Source organism: Myzus persicae, unplaced genomic scaffold (genome assembly GCF_001856785.1).
Source record: "Myzus persicae strain clone G006 unplaced genomic scaffold, MPER_G0061.0, whole genome shotgun sequence".
Taxonomy (NCBI): Eukaryota; Metazoa; Arthropoda; class Insecta; order Hemiptera; family Aphididae; genus Myzus; species Myzus persicae.
The window spans coordinates 378505-399443 of record NW_019101969.1 but is presented as its reverse complement, the minus strand read 5'-3'; the positions used below and the strand labels follow the sequence as shown (position 1 = coordinate 399443).

General features: G+C 32.2%; 1 protein-coding gene across 1 annotated transcript in view; it reads left to right on the top strand.

Moving 5' to 3' along the window:
• The first annotated feature begins 3668 nt into the window (after window positions 1-3668).
• Window positions 3669-20939, top strand: part of LOC111030872 (monocarboxylate transporter 10) — a 342552-nt gene continuing 325281 nt past the window's right edge. Inside the window, exons 1-2 of the mRNA XM_022310573.1 lie at window positions 3669-4461; window positions 15675-16161. Of these exons, the coding sequence (XP_022166265.1) occupies window positions 4414-4461; window positions 15675-16161 (535 nt within the window). The 5' untranslated portion in view covers window positions 3669-4413. The remainder of the gene's footprint in view (window positions 4462-15674; window positions 16162-20939) is intronic.

Sequence of the window (20939 nt, the reverse complement as noted above, 5' to 3'; positions counted from 1 at the left end):
TGTGTGGGGACCTTAACTTTAAAAAAAAAAACACTAAAGTAAATCTAAAAGTTAAAACCAACAATTAAGAAACCAAAATAAGATATAGAAACAATTTTTAAAAAAAATATCAATATTTGATTTTCACAATAAACTAGAAAAAATGTTAATCGACTCAAATCTTTTCACAGAATTGAAATCTGATTATTTTAAGCACGCGTAATCTTGTCAGACTTATATAGGTCTAAAACGTGAAATAAATACACTGCTTCCAACCGCCACGCCATAATATTATGTTTTCAATTAGGTTCTATAGTCTGTATAAAAATATGATGCATTGTGATCGAATGGTTATTATATTAAATTATTTAACCTTCGATTAATAATATTTAAATATTTATCAGTGATCATACAAATATTTTCTAACGGCTTTTTGCACAGTTGACATTTTTTTTAATATCGTTATTGTCGTTTTAAATTTGTTAGCGATTGTACCACTACAAAACGAAATATTACAGACAATTTATGATTATAATAAAAATATACTTAACACATTCTCGTATGTTTTTTATTCGTTTGAATTCTCGAAAAAATTAGTAATATTGTAACATATGATTGTAAAATCAATCGATTCTCATCCCTCCATCGAGAATCTCAAAGTGGGCGATTAGGAGTACCGTTTGCTGTTGAGTGTACCTCGTCATTGAGAACGTGTCACTATGAATTTGTATACGATGATAAATCATTGTAAATTAAAAAACGATTCTGAGCGGAGACAGTCTGTCGCCTATAATCTATATTACTAACAGTCCTTGAATCGGAACAAACATTGAGGACGGATTTAATTCAAAAAACACCGTTTCCAACCGATATACTGCACAGTAAAGACTCAGTTCCCCTCACCTCTGCACATATAGTAAATTAAACTATCAACACAACAACATTTCAATGTTTAGACACTTATTTTATCGTTTAGTGCAGTGTTTCCCAACCGGTACAGTTTTCCGCGGTACCATTTTTCTTCGATTTCTACATTAAAAAACGTCATGACTTATTGAGGAACCGTATTATTATACGGTTAGGTATTCTCCTTGGTATTCTTGTTAATGAGCAAAAAAAAAAAAGGTCTTCCTAGTTTTCGTAAAATTTAGGTGGTCCGCGACCCACAAAATATTGTCCAAGTGGTCCGTGGCGGTAAAAAGGTCGGGAAACGCCGCCGGTTTAGTGGCTCGTAGTATGTGACGGTGTGACGTGCGTTGCCCGCGAGTCCACTCGAAATCGGTTTCGCGATTACCAAAACAAAATAATATCATTGGCGCGTGGCGCGGAACGTGTGTGTACCGCGGTGCATGTACCACGTGCCGCTCCAATTTCCTTTGATGCGAAGACCGACAATATTGTTGGATCGCATACGCATCATCAATCCCAGGCGGCTCGTGAACTGTACAATAATCAACGCGCAACAACACACTCCGGGTGCCAAGGGATTTCGACTTCATGTTTAAATTTCGTAACGTGCGTGATCCTCATCGGCGATAACCCATTTTCCGGGTAAACAGTATTAATTAATATTACTTGTATAATAAAATTATTATGAAAACAAAAATATACGTTCGACCAACCATGTGCATATTATTAATATTGTTGGTACCGTATCCGACTGTCGTCGACGGACGACGATAACCGTTTCTTGGAAACACTAACCATTATTTTGCTAGAAATAAATTAAAACGAAATCCAAATACACTATTCAAAAGTAGACATCCCGGGGGGACGCATTTCTAGTATTCCTCTCTTAATTAAATTAAGGGAAACGCTATTATAATATATTAATATTCTTAAAATAGTATATATTTATATCGTATATTATTATCGTTATGAACTTTTGAGTCAATACCGACTTTCCGTTGCGCGGAGTACCTAAGTTTGCGGTATAAAAATAAAGGCAATAGCCCAATAGCTTAAAATGAATCTACCTAAATGTTTTTTTTAAATACCATTGAGTTTGGTAAAATTATATTTGTAGAATAATACATATTAGGTATTATTTGAAAAGTTTCAATCCCCCAAGAATAACCTCTGCATCCACGATATGCTACTATTCGTAAATAGATAGTGTAACTTATTATAGTTCAAAGTGACAAAGTCATACTTCATCAACTCAATTATAATAATTAATAACTAATAACCGTAGCTATATTGGCTTTTTAATCACATATAATTAAAGATTGACCAAACTGTGTTGCCAATTGAACAAAATAATATGTGATGTATGTATGGAGTCGACTGATTGGTATTTTGTAGACGAGGAATTTGACGAGGAATTCTAATTAGGAAATGATCGTTGTCATTTAATCGGTTAGCTTTAATATATATATATATGATTGTTGTTGTATATTTGCTCCAACGTAGAAAACTAAGAATTATTACAACAATCAAAATTCAAAACTTTAAATGTCGTCAAGCGCATTTTTAATGCTATATACATAGCTTTTTACACCCGAGGGAAATAAATGCGCTTATCGATTTTTTGACGGTGGCATATAGTAATAAAAATATTATGCTTTGAAAACGATACCTATGCAGTTTTAGACGAACACAAGAATATATTGTTGGGGTATGGTTGAATTATACTATATAGAATCGTTTTGGGCAAATGTACTATATAGGTGTATAGTATATTATATATTATTGTCTTGCGTAAAGTCCGACCTACAAAATACAATAATACGATTTAAGTAAAATAAACCTACATTTCGTTGTTTTGATAACACGAACACTACTCGACTCGCGGATGCGTGATATCGTAGTTATGATAATAATTAAATTAATACGAGAACGTCAAAAGGTCATCCGATGACTTTTGGTGAATGCACTTGTGCGTTTGAAACTCTGAAGGGACACGCTGTCGCCACTTTGACATTTCGTCCGATAAGACTACAACACGGCGAAACTTGCCGATAGAAGATATCCAACGGACCACAACAATTAATGCCCCAGCTATATGACTGATTATAATGTTTTCATATCTTTTGGACTGGTGCTCTGTTTGTATCTTATTTTTATAAATATTATTAAACTTAAAGTCATCAAATTCGTCGAAATGTTGTAATATAATTTATTACTTTGTTCTCGTTTAATCTTAATTCGAGTCGTCGGTTATACTGCATCGAATAACTCAATAAGTCGCCAATATCATCACATAGGTAAAACATGCATATAGTATATTGAGTTGAAGGAAGTATCATAATGCATGCCATGTAATAACTTTACATTTTAACCAAAGTAATTTGGAGAGATCGATAAGACCGCTATAACTTTATGTCTTTATACACGCCCGATTTGGCGATGAGCTAACAGTGTATTAATAATATTATTTACTCTACAATATTATCTGACTCTCGTGTTTTTATGTTAGCACTGTACCCGAAACGCGTGCGTTGTTCGTAAGGCCGTCGCACCTTTCGGGAATCGTCTGCTGACCACGGTCATGGTTTATCCACGGTAACAATAACAATAATAATAATATACCTAATATTATGTACTCTAACTCTGTTATTATTATTGTCGAGTAGCACGCATCATAACACACGCGGTCGCGACGAACTTCCACACTGCAGGCGGCGTTCAACAAGTGCGCCCCGTTTGGCCGCCGGGGAAGTTACGGAGAGGCGAATGCTGCGAAGGCGGCAGTGGTCAACGTGACTCGGTCGGAATCGCACGCGTCGTCGCCGGGTGTCGCGTGGACGGAAACGCGCAGCGGGAATAAATCGTCGCTAGCTGATATCGAAAGATATTGTACAAACATTTATGTTTCGAGGTCGTTGGTGTCTCGCTCGCGGTCGTTCTCGGAAAATCGCGTCCCAATAATAAACAACCTCGTCTGCAAGTTGTAATAATTATTATAACGTTATTGGTTTGTGGGTAACTTAATGGTAGGTGCACATATTAAAATATACTAGCTGACACATCGTCGTCATCGAAATTCCCCGCGGAAACGTGATAGGACTGTCAAACGATCTCTCGATCGAGCGACGTCTGATAGGAATTAAAAACAAAAAAGTTTCAAAATCGGACGCGTCAAAATATTAAAAAAAAAAAAACATTACAACAATAGGTAACACGACCGGTGTGCCGATCCTTATCGCACGTCACACATTTCGCGCGAGACTTGGCTCGGCAATCGCGACTTTCGCTTACCTACCTATATTTTATTATTATGTATATTATGTAGGTTCATAAGTACGAAAATTTATACTAAGCCATCTCGCAGCGTGATTTTAATCGTCCATCAATCATCCGCTGTAGTGAAAAAATAATATCATACCGCACACGCACAATACGCAATATTATTATTATCTTTTTTTTTTGCGGGATCGTGTTGTATACATCATATTATGTTCGTGCGAAGACGACGACGATGGCGACGGTCCGATGTCGCATTACCGTGATCGACCACCATCACTGCAGGTGGACTACAAAGTGAGAATAAGCACTGTTTTTGTAATAATAATAATATAATACTATGTATAATCTTAAAATGGATTATGAGATTTTTTCTATACACGTCGTTTGTATAGTATACATAAATCAATATAATAGTATATTATAATGATCGTTGCCATCCTCCGCATTCGTCCTCGTTGATATATTATTTACGTGTTAAATTGTCGGAATGGTATATAATTACAACTACTGCAACGGTCATAATTATGTAATGCGGTTGAACGAGCCGGTGACTGGGTGGGTGTGTCTTTAAATTTGATAGAAACGATAAATCTTTAAATCTGTAAAATAGTTCACTCCTGACCTCGGTTTACTCTGCGCACAGTCAACTCAATTTATATCGTGATTTAGGTACTTGTAATTATCTGGAAAATAGAAGAAAATTGAAAAAAAAATCACCAATTTTCATATAGTTTATAACACGTGTTCCACGTAAACCATTAAGGCGTTGCATGACATTTTTTGAGCATATGAAAAAAGCGGAAAAGTAAAAAATAGTAATGTTCTTATTGTAAAAATCCAAAAAAAGCCTTGTTCCTCTTTGAAACAAAAACTTTACTACATGCAATTGAATTAAAATAAATATAGGTACCGTTACATTTTAAGGACGATGTTAATAGATAGTTGCCTTTTAAATAAAAAACATAAAAGCACACATAAATACATTATTTTTTGAAAATCATCAAACTGTATAGGTAGGATATATTTGTTCGCGTACTTTATAAAGGTTATATTTGATTGATAAACACACCGTAATATACAACTAGAATGCTATTAAGGGATGTGCCATTGATGAAATTAATTACAATTAATATAGAATTGTTAACGGACTTGAACATATATTATTAGTATAATTACATTAAAAATAAAACAAAAACAAAATAATGATAGTGACACCGCCCATGGCGGGGCTGTCATGCCCAATATTCACTGTTGGTTATCCATTGTCCATAGATGTAGTAGTATTATATATGTATTATACCACCTAGTAAATTATAATTCATATTATGTCATCGCTAAATATTAGTTGACACGACATGTGATATTTATTAAAAAATATTTCTTATAAAAATGTAAAGTTAAATATACATAGTAAATAGTAATGAGTAATTATTATAACACCACCAATGCTTTTCGTTATCTATTTCTGAAGTTTAAGCAAATTTTATTATGAACTAAAATATTATATATTAATTTTATAATATTATTATTATATATACCATTGTAGGTATTATTTATTCATTCAGAACAGCATTTTAAAATAGAAAAAATAGTGATACAGAAAACTAGTGGGTCACTTGAGTGAGTGTTTAAATTACATTACTTAGTATAAAGAATGATTATAAATCATTAGTTTTGAAATTCTTAGAGGTTTATAGGTTTACTATTAACCGTTACAAAAAAGTTGGTCTAGATTATTAGATAATACTAAAAACGTTCGATTGTTCGTATTTACCGAGTTTTAATTTGCTGCTTTTCTCAACTAAAATAAATATTTGAGAAATTCGAAGAATAATTCTTCTTCTATTATACATTTATACCTTGTGTTCGATTTCCAATCTTTAGAGGCAGGTAGATACTGCTTGTTTATTTCGTTAAAAAGTGTTTGTTCCGAATACATTATAAAATACATATATTTATCATTGCAAAAATATTGGAATAGCTCCCTCAACCCATCACTGTACTGATTTAATAGTAGATACCTATAAAATATTTATGATTAATAAAAAAAAATTTAACTTCTATGGTTTTTTTTTCTGTTTATTAGCTCTGAAACTATGGTGATTAGCTGTCTGTAGGAGGAACTGTTGATTTGAAACATTTATTTATATGTGTGACAAGGACATGTTGCTAAAAACCCAAGTGGTCACCCATCCGAGTGCTAGAAACAACCACCGGTACGTACGCTCAGTGTTGCCGCAGGTTAAGCGTACGACCGCGCCACACCAAGCCACCTTTTATGGTTTGTTGTACTATATAAGGTAGTTTATGCAGTGCGACATAATAGAAATAAGTCGTCAAATCGAAGTAGTGTACTAAAATTTTACTTGAATCTCGATAAATATTGAAAGTCTATACCCAGGTAAGTACTCCATAAGTAACGAGAAGAAAAATAAAGTCCCTTTAAATTTACTTCACACGAAAATATATTTTATTTTTTCTTCGATACAATACAGTATTTTATATTTTTACAGTATTCTTTTAAGTAGGTATCAAAGTATCAAAGATTTTAGTGTTTCACCATCTTCTGATTCTTGACATTTTAATGTACTTACTTAAATATAGTGAAACTTCTTAAACCGGATACTCTTGATTAGTGAAATTTTATCCACTATTCGGAGGTGTCCACTTTTCAGAGGGTTAAGTTTCAGAGAGTTCATAGTTTCTTACAAAATAAACATTTGCTACTTGGATGTGTTATTTAGAGAAGGTTTTAGTAAACCTTCTAATATTATCTAAATAATTACATTTTCAATAATATTTTTGAAAAAATAGTTAATATTTGAATATCAGATAATTATTTCCATCGCGTGCACTTCAAACTGTCATAAATATTTTATATTACCTAACGTAAATAAATAAAATAAAAACAATTTAGTTTCTATGGATAGAAAAATATAAGTTGGCGTGCAAAAAAGTTCTCTCCGCTGAAAACTAAAATCAATAATTTTCTCACCCTATACAAGATTAAAAAATAAGTTATAAAACTTTGAGATAACCTTAACCTATTTTGTTTACCGCTTATAGTTATTATAGACAATCAAAATGACTGAAGAGCTCTTTAGCTCCATTTTTTTTTTAATTTCAAATGCTCTGTAATACTTTTTTATGGTTGGAAATAGTCGATACTTATTAAATATAATCATACATGTAATAACTAATTTGTGGTCATTGCAGTAGTATAAGCTTTTTCACGTGCATTTTAATATCAAAAGTAAAACAAATGGTTCTTATTATGTATTGGTCATATGGATACATTTTATTAAAATATGAAGTGAAATAATTTCGATGTTGAACATTTAATTATAATTTAAAACGGATTGAATTGAAAATAATAATTTGTTTTTATCATCAAAATTTTAAGATATATCTAAGCCACGTAAATAATAATGTTGCATAAGACAAAAACGATATCACTGACTTGCCCACTTACAGATAAGGCAAAATAATTTTCAACTTTCTCAACACATTAATATACATATAATTATGCTATTATTATTACATTGTAGTATGACGAGTGGGCATAATTCAAACACTGTTGTAGTAAAACATTAAAAGAGTTACGATTATTTCTACGTAGGCTATAATATAATTATAATAATTATAACTTTATGTCGTGTTATATGTTGTTATTTTTGTATTTTTATTGATCGCTTGAAAATAATAATTTAAATACATGAAATATACTTACGTGTTTTTAAAGTTCAGCCTATTTAGCTCAACCCTCTTTGTTATCAGATTAAGTCAACTACACATATCTATGGCCTTATCTTGAATATCAATTGGGGAACTCTTACATAAATATATTAATATTGTTTTCGAAAAAAAAAACATATACGAATAGAGGCAGATGAGAAGAATAGTAACCAGGATTCACACAACAAATAATTGTATACCGAAAAAAAAGTCCTGTGTCTCCTGTGTCTCGGTCATAATATCGGATTCACGGAGTGGCGGAAAATCGTATCGTGGGAATAATTTTATGTTATACCTATACCAGGTATTCTGGTGTGATATATACAGAGAAAAAGGTCGATTGATTTTAACGTGATATTTGTTTTTACTGAATTAAAAGAATATAATAAGAGTCGAGTTAATACGCGAGAAACGTATATCTATATTGAGCAGGATTTTCTTAACATTTCCAGTTAACGTGGCGACGTAATACCTGTGACTTTACTAAAATTATCATAATAACATGGTATTTTCATTTCATATAGCTTTAATAAAATATGTAATATTACATCATGGAGTTTAAAAATTTGTCGTCTCGTAGATTAAATCGTTTTTATATGGTGTATCATTGATACTTACGAATTTATTTTGAATCTTTTTCACCAGAACAGAGAATATTCACCCGAACGCTTCCATCATATGGATGGTATTTCCAGCTATTTTATTTTATTTTGGTTTAAGACCTTGTTAAATCTAGAAAGCGAAACGTTTTATTGCACATTGGATTATGAGATTATACTGTTGATTCGAACATCGAGAAACGAATACAATTTAACGTTATTTACAAGTTAAATGCTCTCCCGAGTGCTATTCAGCCTTTTAAGCGATAAGGAAGGACATTTCATCTAAATTTTAAAAGATTTACGCCCCCTGCTCTAGAAAGGCTGAATAGTTAATTATGTATGAATAGGTACCTGAATCATTTCACGTAAACCGTGATGGTTATGACTTATAACTTTTGGTCATGCGTTGTTATAAGTTTAAAAGGTATTATGTAGGCGGTACTTTTAAGTCAAATAAATTGTTTTTGTTGTTGGGTTACCATAAAATTAGCTCTAAATATTATTTTTCTTTTGCACAAGAAATATTTACTAAAAAGATCACCAACGAATTTAAATAATAATTAATATTATAGGTACGTTTCCTGCATCAAAATTAATTTAATATCATTCAAGTTTAGGTATATCAAATATCAATATATATTATATATGTATAACACTATAACATACAAGTATACTTAACATGAGATAATTCATTTTTTTTAAACAAAAATGATATCATATTATAAAATATATAAAATATTATTAATATTTGGATAGTTTCTTTTAATGCTTTTTACTCACCGATAATCCCCGTGGCATACAATAGACGATTGCATATTGTATAAAGTTTTCACATCTATGAAAAACAAAACATATTTAGAAATAATTCAACTATTACGATTATTACTATATTGTATTGAATTCATAATTTTTAATATAATATTATATAACTATTATTACTATTATTTTGAAATTTAGTTTATTTATTGCTCTCAAATATAGTGTTTATTCTTCTACATAGATATGTATTTTTTCAATATAATACGATATTTAATACTTACGTTTTGATTGCATAAAAACAAATAACAAACCAACGAAGTAGAAGTACGTGATTAGACTCTGTACAGTATTTTGACACACGTATATAACGTATTCTTTGCTGAATCTACTTCAGAGAAATATATCGAAACATCCATAATCCTTATGCAAAATGAATATAATACTGTTGCTGTATATATCTTGCGTACCTATATACATAATAAATACATTATGCGCATTGCGAATGTGTGGCTTAGATTTATACTTTGAACAAACAAAGCTTCGTCTCGTGTCATATGTGACGCGTGGTTTTAACTTTTATCGATCGCGAAGATTACATTATATTTCAATCTTGTAAATAGAATAAAATAATAATAATATAATATGTTATTGTCTTCTATCTATCTATCTATCTATCTATCTATCTATCTATCTATCTATCTAGTAACCATTTGAACGAATCGGTGACATTATAATATTATTATGTCGGTCACTCGTATATTCAACGGTATTCCAAATAGTATCGCTCGTTCCGTATTAATAACGATAATATTGTAAATGATTATAGTTAATAAAACAGGAATATAATATAAGATAAACAATATAATATTTTAAAAGGCGGTCATCGAACCTCTGACTGCAGCCGGAGTTCATCGAAAACGCGTCAATTTTGAACAAGAATGAATACTAATATTATATTACAATATATTCTAATATAACGTGTTAGCCGTCCATCTATATTTTAATAGTTCTGTGCATTTTTCGTTAAAATGGGTTAACAACAGATTATGGTTTTGGGCAGTTTTATTAGTGACTGAAGTGTATTTTTAAACGGCTTAGGATCACTTTAATGGCAATATCTTTATGTATTACCACAAGCAATAAATTATCGTATTTCACGTCGGCGCGCGCGATAGTTTATACTTAATATGCAGGGCACTGAAATAAACCCTCAACACATAAAAACTTTTATACGAGTTACAACTTCCATTTAACGGACAACATTTTTTTTTGAAAAAAAAAAAATAATAATCATAAACAAATAGAAACTGTGACGTGCAAATTTAAAATAAACCCCAAACGACACGATATAGCTATTTTAATTTTTTTTTTTGTAGGTCGTTTCTATTCAAAATAAATTACCACACGAATATTACACGCGCCATGGCATAATATTTATGTTAATCGTGTAATACACAATATTATATTTTTCGAACCAATCAGACTCCGGCCATGCTCTTGTCATAAAGCATTTTTATAATGCACTTTCGGAATAGTGCAAGTACTCTTCTGTTTGATCATGCAGCTGCTGTCAGCTGGCTGGCTGTGCAGTGGATCTGCAGGCGATTTGGTCGATCCTGTACAACTCGATATTGACGTTATTATCTTCGTTTGGATATATTTTACTATAATGTATATATATATCTACCAACCCAACACCATTATTCGCCTCAATATTACCGACAACGAGGGAAAAATAAATAAAAATATCATGTATTGTGAAATATCGTTGAAAATTCAAGCCCACGTGCATGTTTCCATTCTAACGCGCAAGTACCACCTTCACGTACCTCCCTGCATAGGGTAATATACATATTATTATTATGAACATCCGATCAGATACCTATAAATAATATCATATAATAATACATTTTCGTTTATAAATATTATATACATATATATATACATGTGTGTGTGTGTGTGTGTATTGCGTAAAGTGTACACTGTGATGTTTTCTACGGAAATCAGTCAATATATCCCCTATACCTATATTAAACAACAAAAATTTAAAACTGTATTATTCTCACTATAAATAACCCATGTATGATATATTGTGTGCCTACAAGACGTAATAGTATTTTTTGAGTGTCCGTTTAGAAATGAAAAGCTAATAAGTTATGTTTATACAAATATTCGCTGTGAAGGGCGAGGTGAACGATTTTGCCATGTTCAAGTTGACGAGGTGAATAATATTTTACAATACTCAAGTATATGTATAACATTATGTACGCAACTGTCCTAATAAAACAGACAAACATAATTTAGGCAAACCATTCTAGATTTTGTTTACACTCGAATGGGTGTACTTGTATTAGTTGAATTAATAATTTTCTAAATATACTTCATCGGAAATATCGAGTAGACAATCGCAGCTGTTGTTCATTCCATTTTTATTACACATTCGCGGTTTCGTTTCACGTATACTATTTACGTCACGATAACTGCACCAAAGTGTTTCAATTATAATCGATTGATGTTGAAAAACTTGCATTAGTTTCCATCGTATAATACCGTACATATTAATAAACGGAACACACTTATGTCTGATGTTATAAAAACGAAATAAATGAAATTATATATTTTTGATAGCACCATTTTGGTCGTAAATCATCAATGATTAAATAACTACCAAAAGGATGTCGTAAACATATAGTTGTTGAAAAACAATTACAAATCGTATATAAGTTTGTATTGATTTACGCGACAACGCGGGTGTTAACGCGAGGGAATCAAATAGAAAACATAAAATAAATTTAGTTAAATTGCAGGCATTGGAAAAGTTTACCAAACTTTATTCTGATAGTATTGTTATAGATGTAATTATTATATATGATTATAACATTAGACTCATGTATACAGACATAGAAAAGTGCGACGCATAACTGCGTGGGTATGTTTTTTTTCTTGAAATTTTACAAGCAGAACGCTGCTTACGCTACTTCGCATTTCCATATAGTGCAATCTCATAAACTTTGATGTGGCTGTTATAGAACGAGGTCACGTTTTCCAAACTCATCAATGTTTACCTATAACATTTTTGTTAAGAATATATCATCATCGTTTCTAATCGTCCTACTTGTTATATTTTTGATTAAAAACTTAAATCTACAACATTTTTTAAAAATTACACTCGTATTCCAACTTGTATTTTAAATCATTATAATTTCATTAAGTACTATTATTGTATTATGAAAAAAAACGTACATATTATTATTTATGATTTCTTATACCTTTGTTGTGCATTGTGCACGATAATATTTTACTAAAACGGACCGATGATGCATTATTAAGTTAATTTTACACATAGATGCTGTAGGTAGGTAAAAAAAAACGTAATTTAAATCAGAGGTAGGTAGCGCTTTTTCGCAGTGAGCCTGTGACCGTTGCAGTAACAACTCTAGCAATAATATTAACACCCGTTTTTATTGCTAGAAGTGACACAAGTCCAATACACGAAATTGAGGATACAGTTGAGTTTCGTATTATTTTAGAGCGTCATTTTAAATAAAAAACGACTAGTCGTATTTAAATTTATAAGCAACCACAAAATCCATTATTAAAATGTTTTAAATATATGCTGCATAAAAAATTATGAAAACTACGAGATCCCAATGCATTTTAGAATATGTCAACATTTGTGAACGTAAATTATTCAATTAAAATTATGTTAATTTCGTTACGGGGAAATGTGCGCGAAAAGTTGGGACACTATATAATTGTATTATAATATTGTTTTTTATATTTTTCTCACCCATTTTTAGTGTATTTATAGCAAATCAGCTGTACTAGGAAATTGTAAGTTGAATGATATTTTCTACTTGCTTTCTGCGGAAAAAGCTCGTATCGCTTTGGTGTATGCCATATATCAAAATTGTCCAATAATTAAAAGAAATACCAAGTCATTCGAGTTTAATTTTTTGGAATAAAATACTGTAGTACCACACTATTTAGAAATCGTACAAAATAATTTTGTTATTTTAATTATACAAACTTGACATACATAGATTAAATTTACGACCCTTTTAATGTGCAGAATAATACTAGTAAGCAATAATATATACTTTTTGTATTTAATCTAGCTGAAGTTATAAAGGTTTATGGTGTCCAATACTGTCCATTACTGTGATCACAGTATTCTTTAAAATTTCCAATATCATTTAACGTCACGTAAAATGAATTGCGCTGATCTCGTACAATAATTAAAATCCTTTGACCTAAAAATCATACATAGGTACCTATAATAATGATAATTGTGCAACGGCCAGTTAAAATTGTATACAAACAGACATTTAATTGTTACACTAGAACATATTGCGTAATTTGACTATCAAATCGATTGATTGATGCAATCAGATGCTCGCAGTTTAAAAAAACAAAACAAGATACAGTAACGCAGAAAAGCCCTAATATTGCACAAAATTGCAGATTGGTAATAAGAAACTATTTTTTTTTAAATTAGTCTACCATTCACTATATATACTGCCAAAACGATTCTAACAGGCCGGTCAAACAGTGTGAAAAATTCGATTTACCGTTTAATCTACCATCCCAAATGTCATAATGTCGATCAAATAAGTAATTTATCTGAGATCGCTATAGTGTGCTCTGATTCGCTTCTCTTATATTATAAACCCAATTGACAGTTACGTTATTCACGTTGTTTGCAACTCCCAAGTCTGAAATGTCGTCTTTTGACGATGCCGGTCCGGTGGATTAACTTGAGTAGTATAAACTATACTAGTATCGAAGATATAGGACGAGTTAAGATTTAATCAATCTACATTCCACTAGAAATTAAAATATAACTCTATAAGGGTTAACGGTCACTTAACGGACGGGAAAAAGTGTACATTGCAGACGCTGTATTATTATACTGATATGATAATTAATTAATATAATACAATACAAATATATTATCCCAAAACGAATCGTCAAGAAATAGACAACGATCGGCTGCGCCGACTAAAGTTTTTTAGTCTCGTTTGCTTTGATTTGTGCAGTATATTTAACCATAATATTGTGGTTGTTTGAAAATAGAACGTCATGCCCCACGACTACTGCATCGCTCGAGCCTACCCAAAATGTGTTCGCTTTTGCATTTCCTGCACATTTTACCGTAAAGACATGTAGCAGCAACAATATTTCTTCCGTCTTCAGTGTGGTATAAACGGCATGTACTTCAAAGCTCTTCCCCACGTCTTAGTATGGATGAACGATGAAATACTAAGCATTTCCGTGTTCGCCCGAGTTATAATCATCAAACAACCAGGATATAAACTGATGTTCATTTAATCGTAGTTCGGGTAGTCGGTCGCAACTCGTCGCTTTCTGTGAATTTGGTTTTATATTTTGTTACCATATTTCTCCTAATGCTATTTCAGCATACAATACGAGCAGCTTTTATATTATTGTATAGATAATAATAATATAATGTTTTTAAGTGAAAACTTTATTATAAGCCCCGTATTCATTCTGCGTAGGTACTTAATGCGTAAACGTGTACCTACGTCAAAAAATCAATAAAAAAAGCAACGAATTAAATTTGTTTTTTTTTTATTATTCTCAAAGTATGTTTAACTTCATTGAACGGCGCACGCGGTTATGGGCGTTATTTTGAATTGTTTTATTTCATTTTTTTTTTAAATATTAATTTACCTACAAATAGTTTGCCGTTATTTTGACCGCGTGTTACGATTTTATGAGTTAATTAGTATTCAATAATGAATATTATTTGATGAAACGTGGCTTATTATTAAATATTTTTAAAGCTTTCAAGATTTTTACATTCAAACATGAATTCATTCGGGTTAATATTTTTTCGGGCTTGACCAATTTGACCTATTATTATAACTCGCAAACGATCGTATTTCAACTACTCTTCTCGGAACATTCGATATGCCTATACGTGTATAGTTCCTGATAGTTTTTACTACAGATAGTGTTGTATGCAGTACTTACCTAAAAGGTACTGGTAAATCAATACGTTCCATCTGGATAAAGTTCTAGACTAAAACAATATAGAGAGGTCCTTATTTCCGTGATATTACCTCATAATAACCACCGATGATGTACATTGTTAGTTACACTGCCTGTCGGTCGGCCGGCTACGTTTTAGGGCGTTATCATATTATTCGATGTATTCTTGCGTACGAAATGTTCGTGCATTATTTGAAATGACGATTTTCTAATTTGTGCGCTTATTACATCGGCCACATTTTTTCGGTGCAAATTAGTAGTTGTTTAAGTATACATTTTATTTTTAGTTATGATCGACTTACCGCTGACAACTCACGTGAACACAGCGAGATTATAATGTTTACAGGTCGAAACTATATGCCGAAAACTGAACCGAAAGCCTTTTCGTTGTTTCAGATACTCTACGCCGTCATTGTCATCGTCATCGGCGTAGGGCGACCACTGAACGGCGGCGCGGTGGCCGCTATGAAGTTAGACGGCAACATGAACGTGATGTCGAGGAGCAACACGTGGCCAGTGGTGGTGGTCCGGCTGGAACACGACGGCGGCGTGCACGTGATTGACAACGGACCGTCCGACGACGGGCCGTGCACCGCGGCCACGGACGACATGACCGTCCTGTTCGGCGGTGTCGGCGGTGCCGGGGGCGGAGTGGACGCCAACGGCGGCGGCGCGGCGGCAGCCGACACGTGTCCACTGGCGCCGCTGTCCGCCCGCAAGCGGGCCACGCTGCAGCGGCACTACTATCCGGAGGGCGGCTGGGGCTGGGTGGTCGTGGCCACCGCGGTGGCCGTTCACGTGCTCAATCACGGGCTCCAACTATCGGCGGCTGTCATGCTGAGACCCGCGGCCGACAAGCACGAGCAACCGGTGGTCAATACAGGTCAGTGAGCGAATGCTTTTATAGCAATATTATGTTATCATAACCATGTGACGGTAGCGTACTCGTGTGGAGTGGGCACCGTTGATGGTGGTGCAACCTCCGGCCCCCTGCCACCAGACTTCCAAATTTGTGGGAAAATCGAATTTGAAGCAGGCGCAAAACTGCAGTGGCGTCGTTTCATTATTATTATCATTCTTTTTATTACTCGACCTTTGCGGAGTATACGATTATGATAAGATTCCCTGAATCGACAATTCAACACAAATTTGTATAATATTTATGTCGTTGATCTTCACGAAGATTACATACTAACGATATTAACGCTTTGATAAGTGATGAAATTTGTACGTGGGTGTTATTAACAAAGGCCAAAATGACAAAATGCTATGGCTGAATTTACAGTGTTCAAACAGTATGAGGTGCCATTTTTTTATTTACTATTTCACACGAACTTTTTGCATACGATTTCGCTCACTTGCGCCATCATTGATGACAACGAAGTACAACTTACCTTCAATTTGGTACATTGACGTCTGCCTTAGCGCTTGGATAGTGTGTATAGTGCTGCAAAGCATACATGCAAGCAATAGACTTTCATGAACGACAGAAGAGACAGCCGCCCTTTTTTATCTGTCTTGTTAAAATAATAATAAATTAAACATTATTTTCCTCCACCCTGGAAACTCGATTATTACTCACCACTTCTTAAGCTTGTTGTAGCCCGTCACTCTGAACTTCGCTTTTGTGGGCTTGTTTTCGAGTTGGCTTCCCATCACACTAAAAGGTCATGCATTTTTACCATCTGTCTAGTCCAATACCTATGTATGTTTTTACGTCATATACTCATATCAGAAGTATTGGAAAATTGTTTAAGACTTTTTACAAATTATAATTATTCTTAATTATGTAAACACCGAAACCGTATAATCATTTAAATAATTGTTACGACAATATGCAGACGATTTCTGTTTTTACAAATAATATTGACGTAATGTGTTTTCAACGTTATCAATGTTTTCAAAAAATCATAGTATACTATCGCTATTATAATACCAATAATAATGTCTTGTAGATAAGCAGAAAATGACTTATCAATATATTACAATACTATTCCTGAAATAAATGTTGTTAAAAATAGTAAACTTTTATTCAAATATTGTGTAGCCCGCCACACGGCCTAAGTTTCAGCCGTTTATTATTGACATATTAAATGTTCTGGATAATATTTAAATTATTATATTATTATAGGTAGGTTTTATTGGAAAGTTTGTTACTAGAAAGTTTTAAAGTATTAATTGTAAAAAAAATGAAATAAAAACAAGTTGGTATATCATTTTGAAAGATGGATTTCTGAAAAAAAGGTCATTCATATTATACAAGAATGTTTTTTTTATGGTGCATTTAAATTCAGACCTTCTACATTACATAGGTACATTATTGAGCGATTACGTAGGTATGGTTTGTTTTGATTTATTACATTGTTCATAACATAGTAAATCCGCTGTTATGTTTCATGTCATGGAATGTTTTGTAAAAAAAATGTTTAGCTTAAAATTAAAACAAACTGGCCTAAAAGTTTTTGAATTACCCCTAAAAAATGATCGACTTTCCAGAGCCGTCGATAAAAGAGATTGATACCAGTGAAACCGACTACCGCGGTACAGGTAGGTACCTATATAATATTACATTATCATGACAATGCAATAATTTCGTAACGGTCGCGTCGTATACGAAACTCATAAATTTGCTAATCATGTTAGCTCATAATATTTTATTCAAGCGACAAAACCGTGAATAATTGTTGAGGATATTCGGCGTCTGCTATAGGTATTTTTGTAATTAAAAAATTAGATTTCCATTATTCCCGCTGCGTAGTAGTATTATTCAGTCCTGTTTGACGTTTCGCATTGGGATTCATACTAACACATTGCTCTCATATGAACATCCACGTAAACAAGGTGCCTTTCAATGTTTTGTTTACACATATTATACGAGTAACGGAGAACAGTATAGGTATACCAGTATGCTTAACAGTATTTTAAAAAAATGTAGTGTGATTAAAAATACTATAAATAGTATTTTTTCTTTTCGAAACAACGAATATCGAGGTTTGCTATTATTTGTACGCGAATGTGATGTATTTAAATCATATTAATTTATCTACAAATATTGGATTATCTTTGCACCACACTGCTTATACAACATAGGTACATATATGTTTTGTTTCAATTAAATTGAACATCATCACAATACACACTTAATTATTACTATTGTGGCGATGTGTTATATTTATGTAGGTATTTAATACTATTACATCTAAAAGGATCATTCTTTATGAGTAAAATGTCAGTCATTTAATTGACGATGTACTCAAGTTATATTTGATCAACATATAATACTGCTATAATAATTAGCCAATTCACCAAAAAACACTTTTTAAGAAAAGAGCATTCATGAATATAATTAATTTCCTTGCAATTTAAGTGTTTAACTTAGGTTTTAAGTATTGAAGTATTCAAAATTCATAATGGTATAGATTCAAAATAATTTTATTATAGATAAATTAGTTTTTAATTATATTAACTTAAAAAAATATATTGTACTCTTCGTTTTTGTGCAGTTGAGAAATATTTTATTTCAAGTATACAGTCTGCTATATTATACAAGTTGGCGGTTCTTCCATAATTCATTATTGAAATAATTACTTATGATACATGATTACAATTATTACTTATATTTATAAGTTTTTAGATATATGGTATTTTTTTGTATACAATGTACACGTATGACTGCATGAAATATTTATGTCTGTATCGAGGGTTAAAAGTTAAAGTCTTAATTCTCAAACTGGTCGAAATTGAACTTTAAACGAAATTATGAAATTTTCTATAATTTTCTAATGCGTTACTCAAGTGTAGTAATCGAAAATTAGATTTTTATCATACAATTATTGTTCTATTTTCTTTTATTTGAACGTTGTATATTAACGAAAAATGGTGCCAAATGTTGTAAACTATGAAGCCATCATCATATATTACTCTATGAGCTACATCGAATCGTTACTGTAATAATTCTCATTCTTATCAATGTCATCTAACGAAAAGTTTCAAAATACAATAGATTTTAACGAAATGAAAAATTTCAAATAACGTTTTATTCCAATAAACAAAATAGTTATTAATAATTAAACACACGTTAATAATTTTTTTTTTTTATTTGAATTAAGGCTTCAACTACTAATGTCATTATAGCGTAGTACTGTTGGGGGGGGGGGGGGTTGGAGAACTTTTGTATGTGTGACAAGTATGTATTGCTAAAACCTAGGTGATCACCCATCCGAGTGCTAGCGACGACGTTCGGTACCCATGCTCAGAGCGTTGCCTTAAATTGAGCGAACGGCCGTGCCTCACAAAGCCACAATAATATTTGTATGGTCTCATTTTAATGATTTATAGTGTCATTATATTAATTCAATATAATAGATGATAAGACATTTAGTAACCACCTTATAGTATGTGGTAACTTCAATTCATTAGAGACGTTAACAAGGAAAATGTCATGACCATGTTAACCTATGTACATGTCGTACCCACGAGGGTGCAATATTAATATATTATAATACAGTTAAGGAACCATGTTAAGGACGAAAACAGTGTGGTGTTTGGTGTGTTCAACATTAACCTATAGTCATTTTCGAGAAATATTTAAAACATTTGTAGTCAATTTATAACTCTTGTGAGTTTTATATTTATATAAACTTACAAGTTGAGTGGAATGAAGCTAATTCAAAGTAATAGTAAAATAATATTTAGCCACATAAAAAGAAATGTTTCCACTGCCTGATTTGAAAAATACGCCTATACTTTTTAAATTTTTAACTAACATCAGAAGAAAAATACCTTTGAATCAAATGTCCAGTTCATTTTTTATTGGGCCCATTAAAATTATATATAGTATAAATGCGTACTCTCAAAATATATAAAGAATTTAAAAAATTTAAATTAATAACAACAAAAATATTTGTGTAATATTTTATATTACTACCTATGAACAAATAATATAATTCAGTTTGCAAATATTATTTCTATAGTAGCAAAAAAATATAAAACAAAATAAAATATTGGTACCCCTTGTCCATTCGTTTGCCGTTGATTTACGGATCAGAAATGTACATACATCATAATTTTTTTTTAACATTCAAAAAAATTGTGGAAATCCAGCTTGCTATTAACCAATAATAATTGCACTCCTGTGATAACATCAAATGTGTTGTCCCCGACCCCGTTCAAAACGCCCTTGTCGCATACAAAAAATATTCTGTTTTATATTATTATACTCTAAAAAACGATATATTTTTCAAATACCGTATAAACCACTTGTAATGTGGGATCACGACTCCCGAGTGAAAAATTGGAGAGATAAATAATTCAAATATATCCGGTGCCCAAACAATCACTCGGACTCGTGAAGGTCATTCGCTAGGGGTGGTGGTGGGTTATGTGCGCCCTTTACTACCGGACGTGACAAGCGTCGTCGGAAATGCACTGACCGGAATCAGTGACAATACCCGGAAGACATGCACGGGTCGACAGGACGGGACGACCGTGAAGTCGCACAAGGTTCAACGATGGATATAATATATCGCGTGTATTTTATAATGTCCGTAAACAATAATATTCGAATCGGAACAAGGATCCTATAAATATAGATAGGGTGATCCTTTGAATAGTGACACTCTTCGTAATTTCTAAATAATATTAACGTTTTAAAATTTTCTT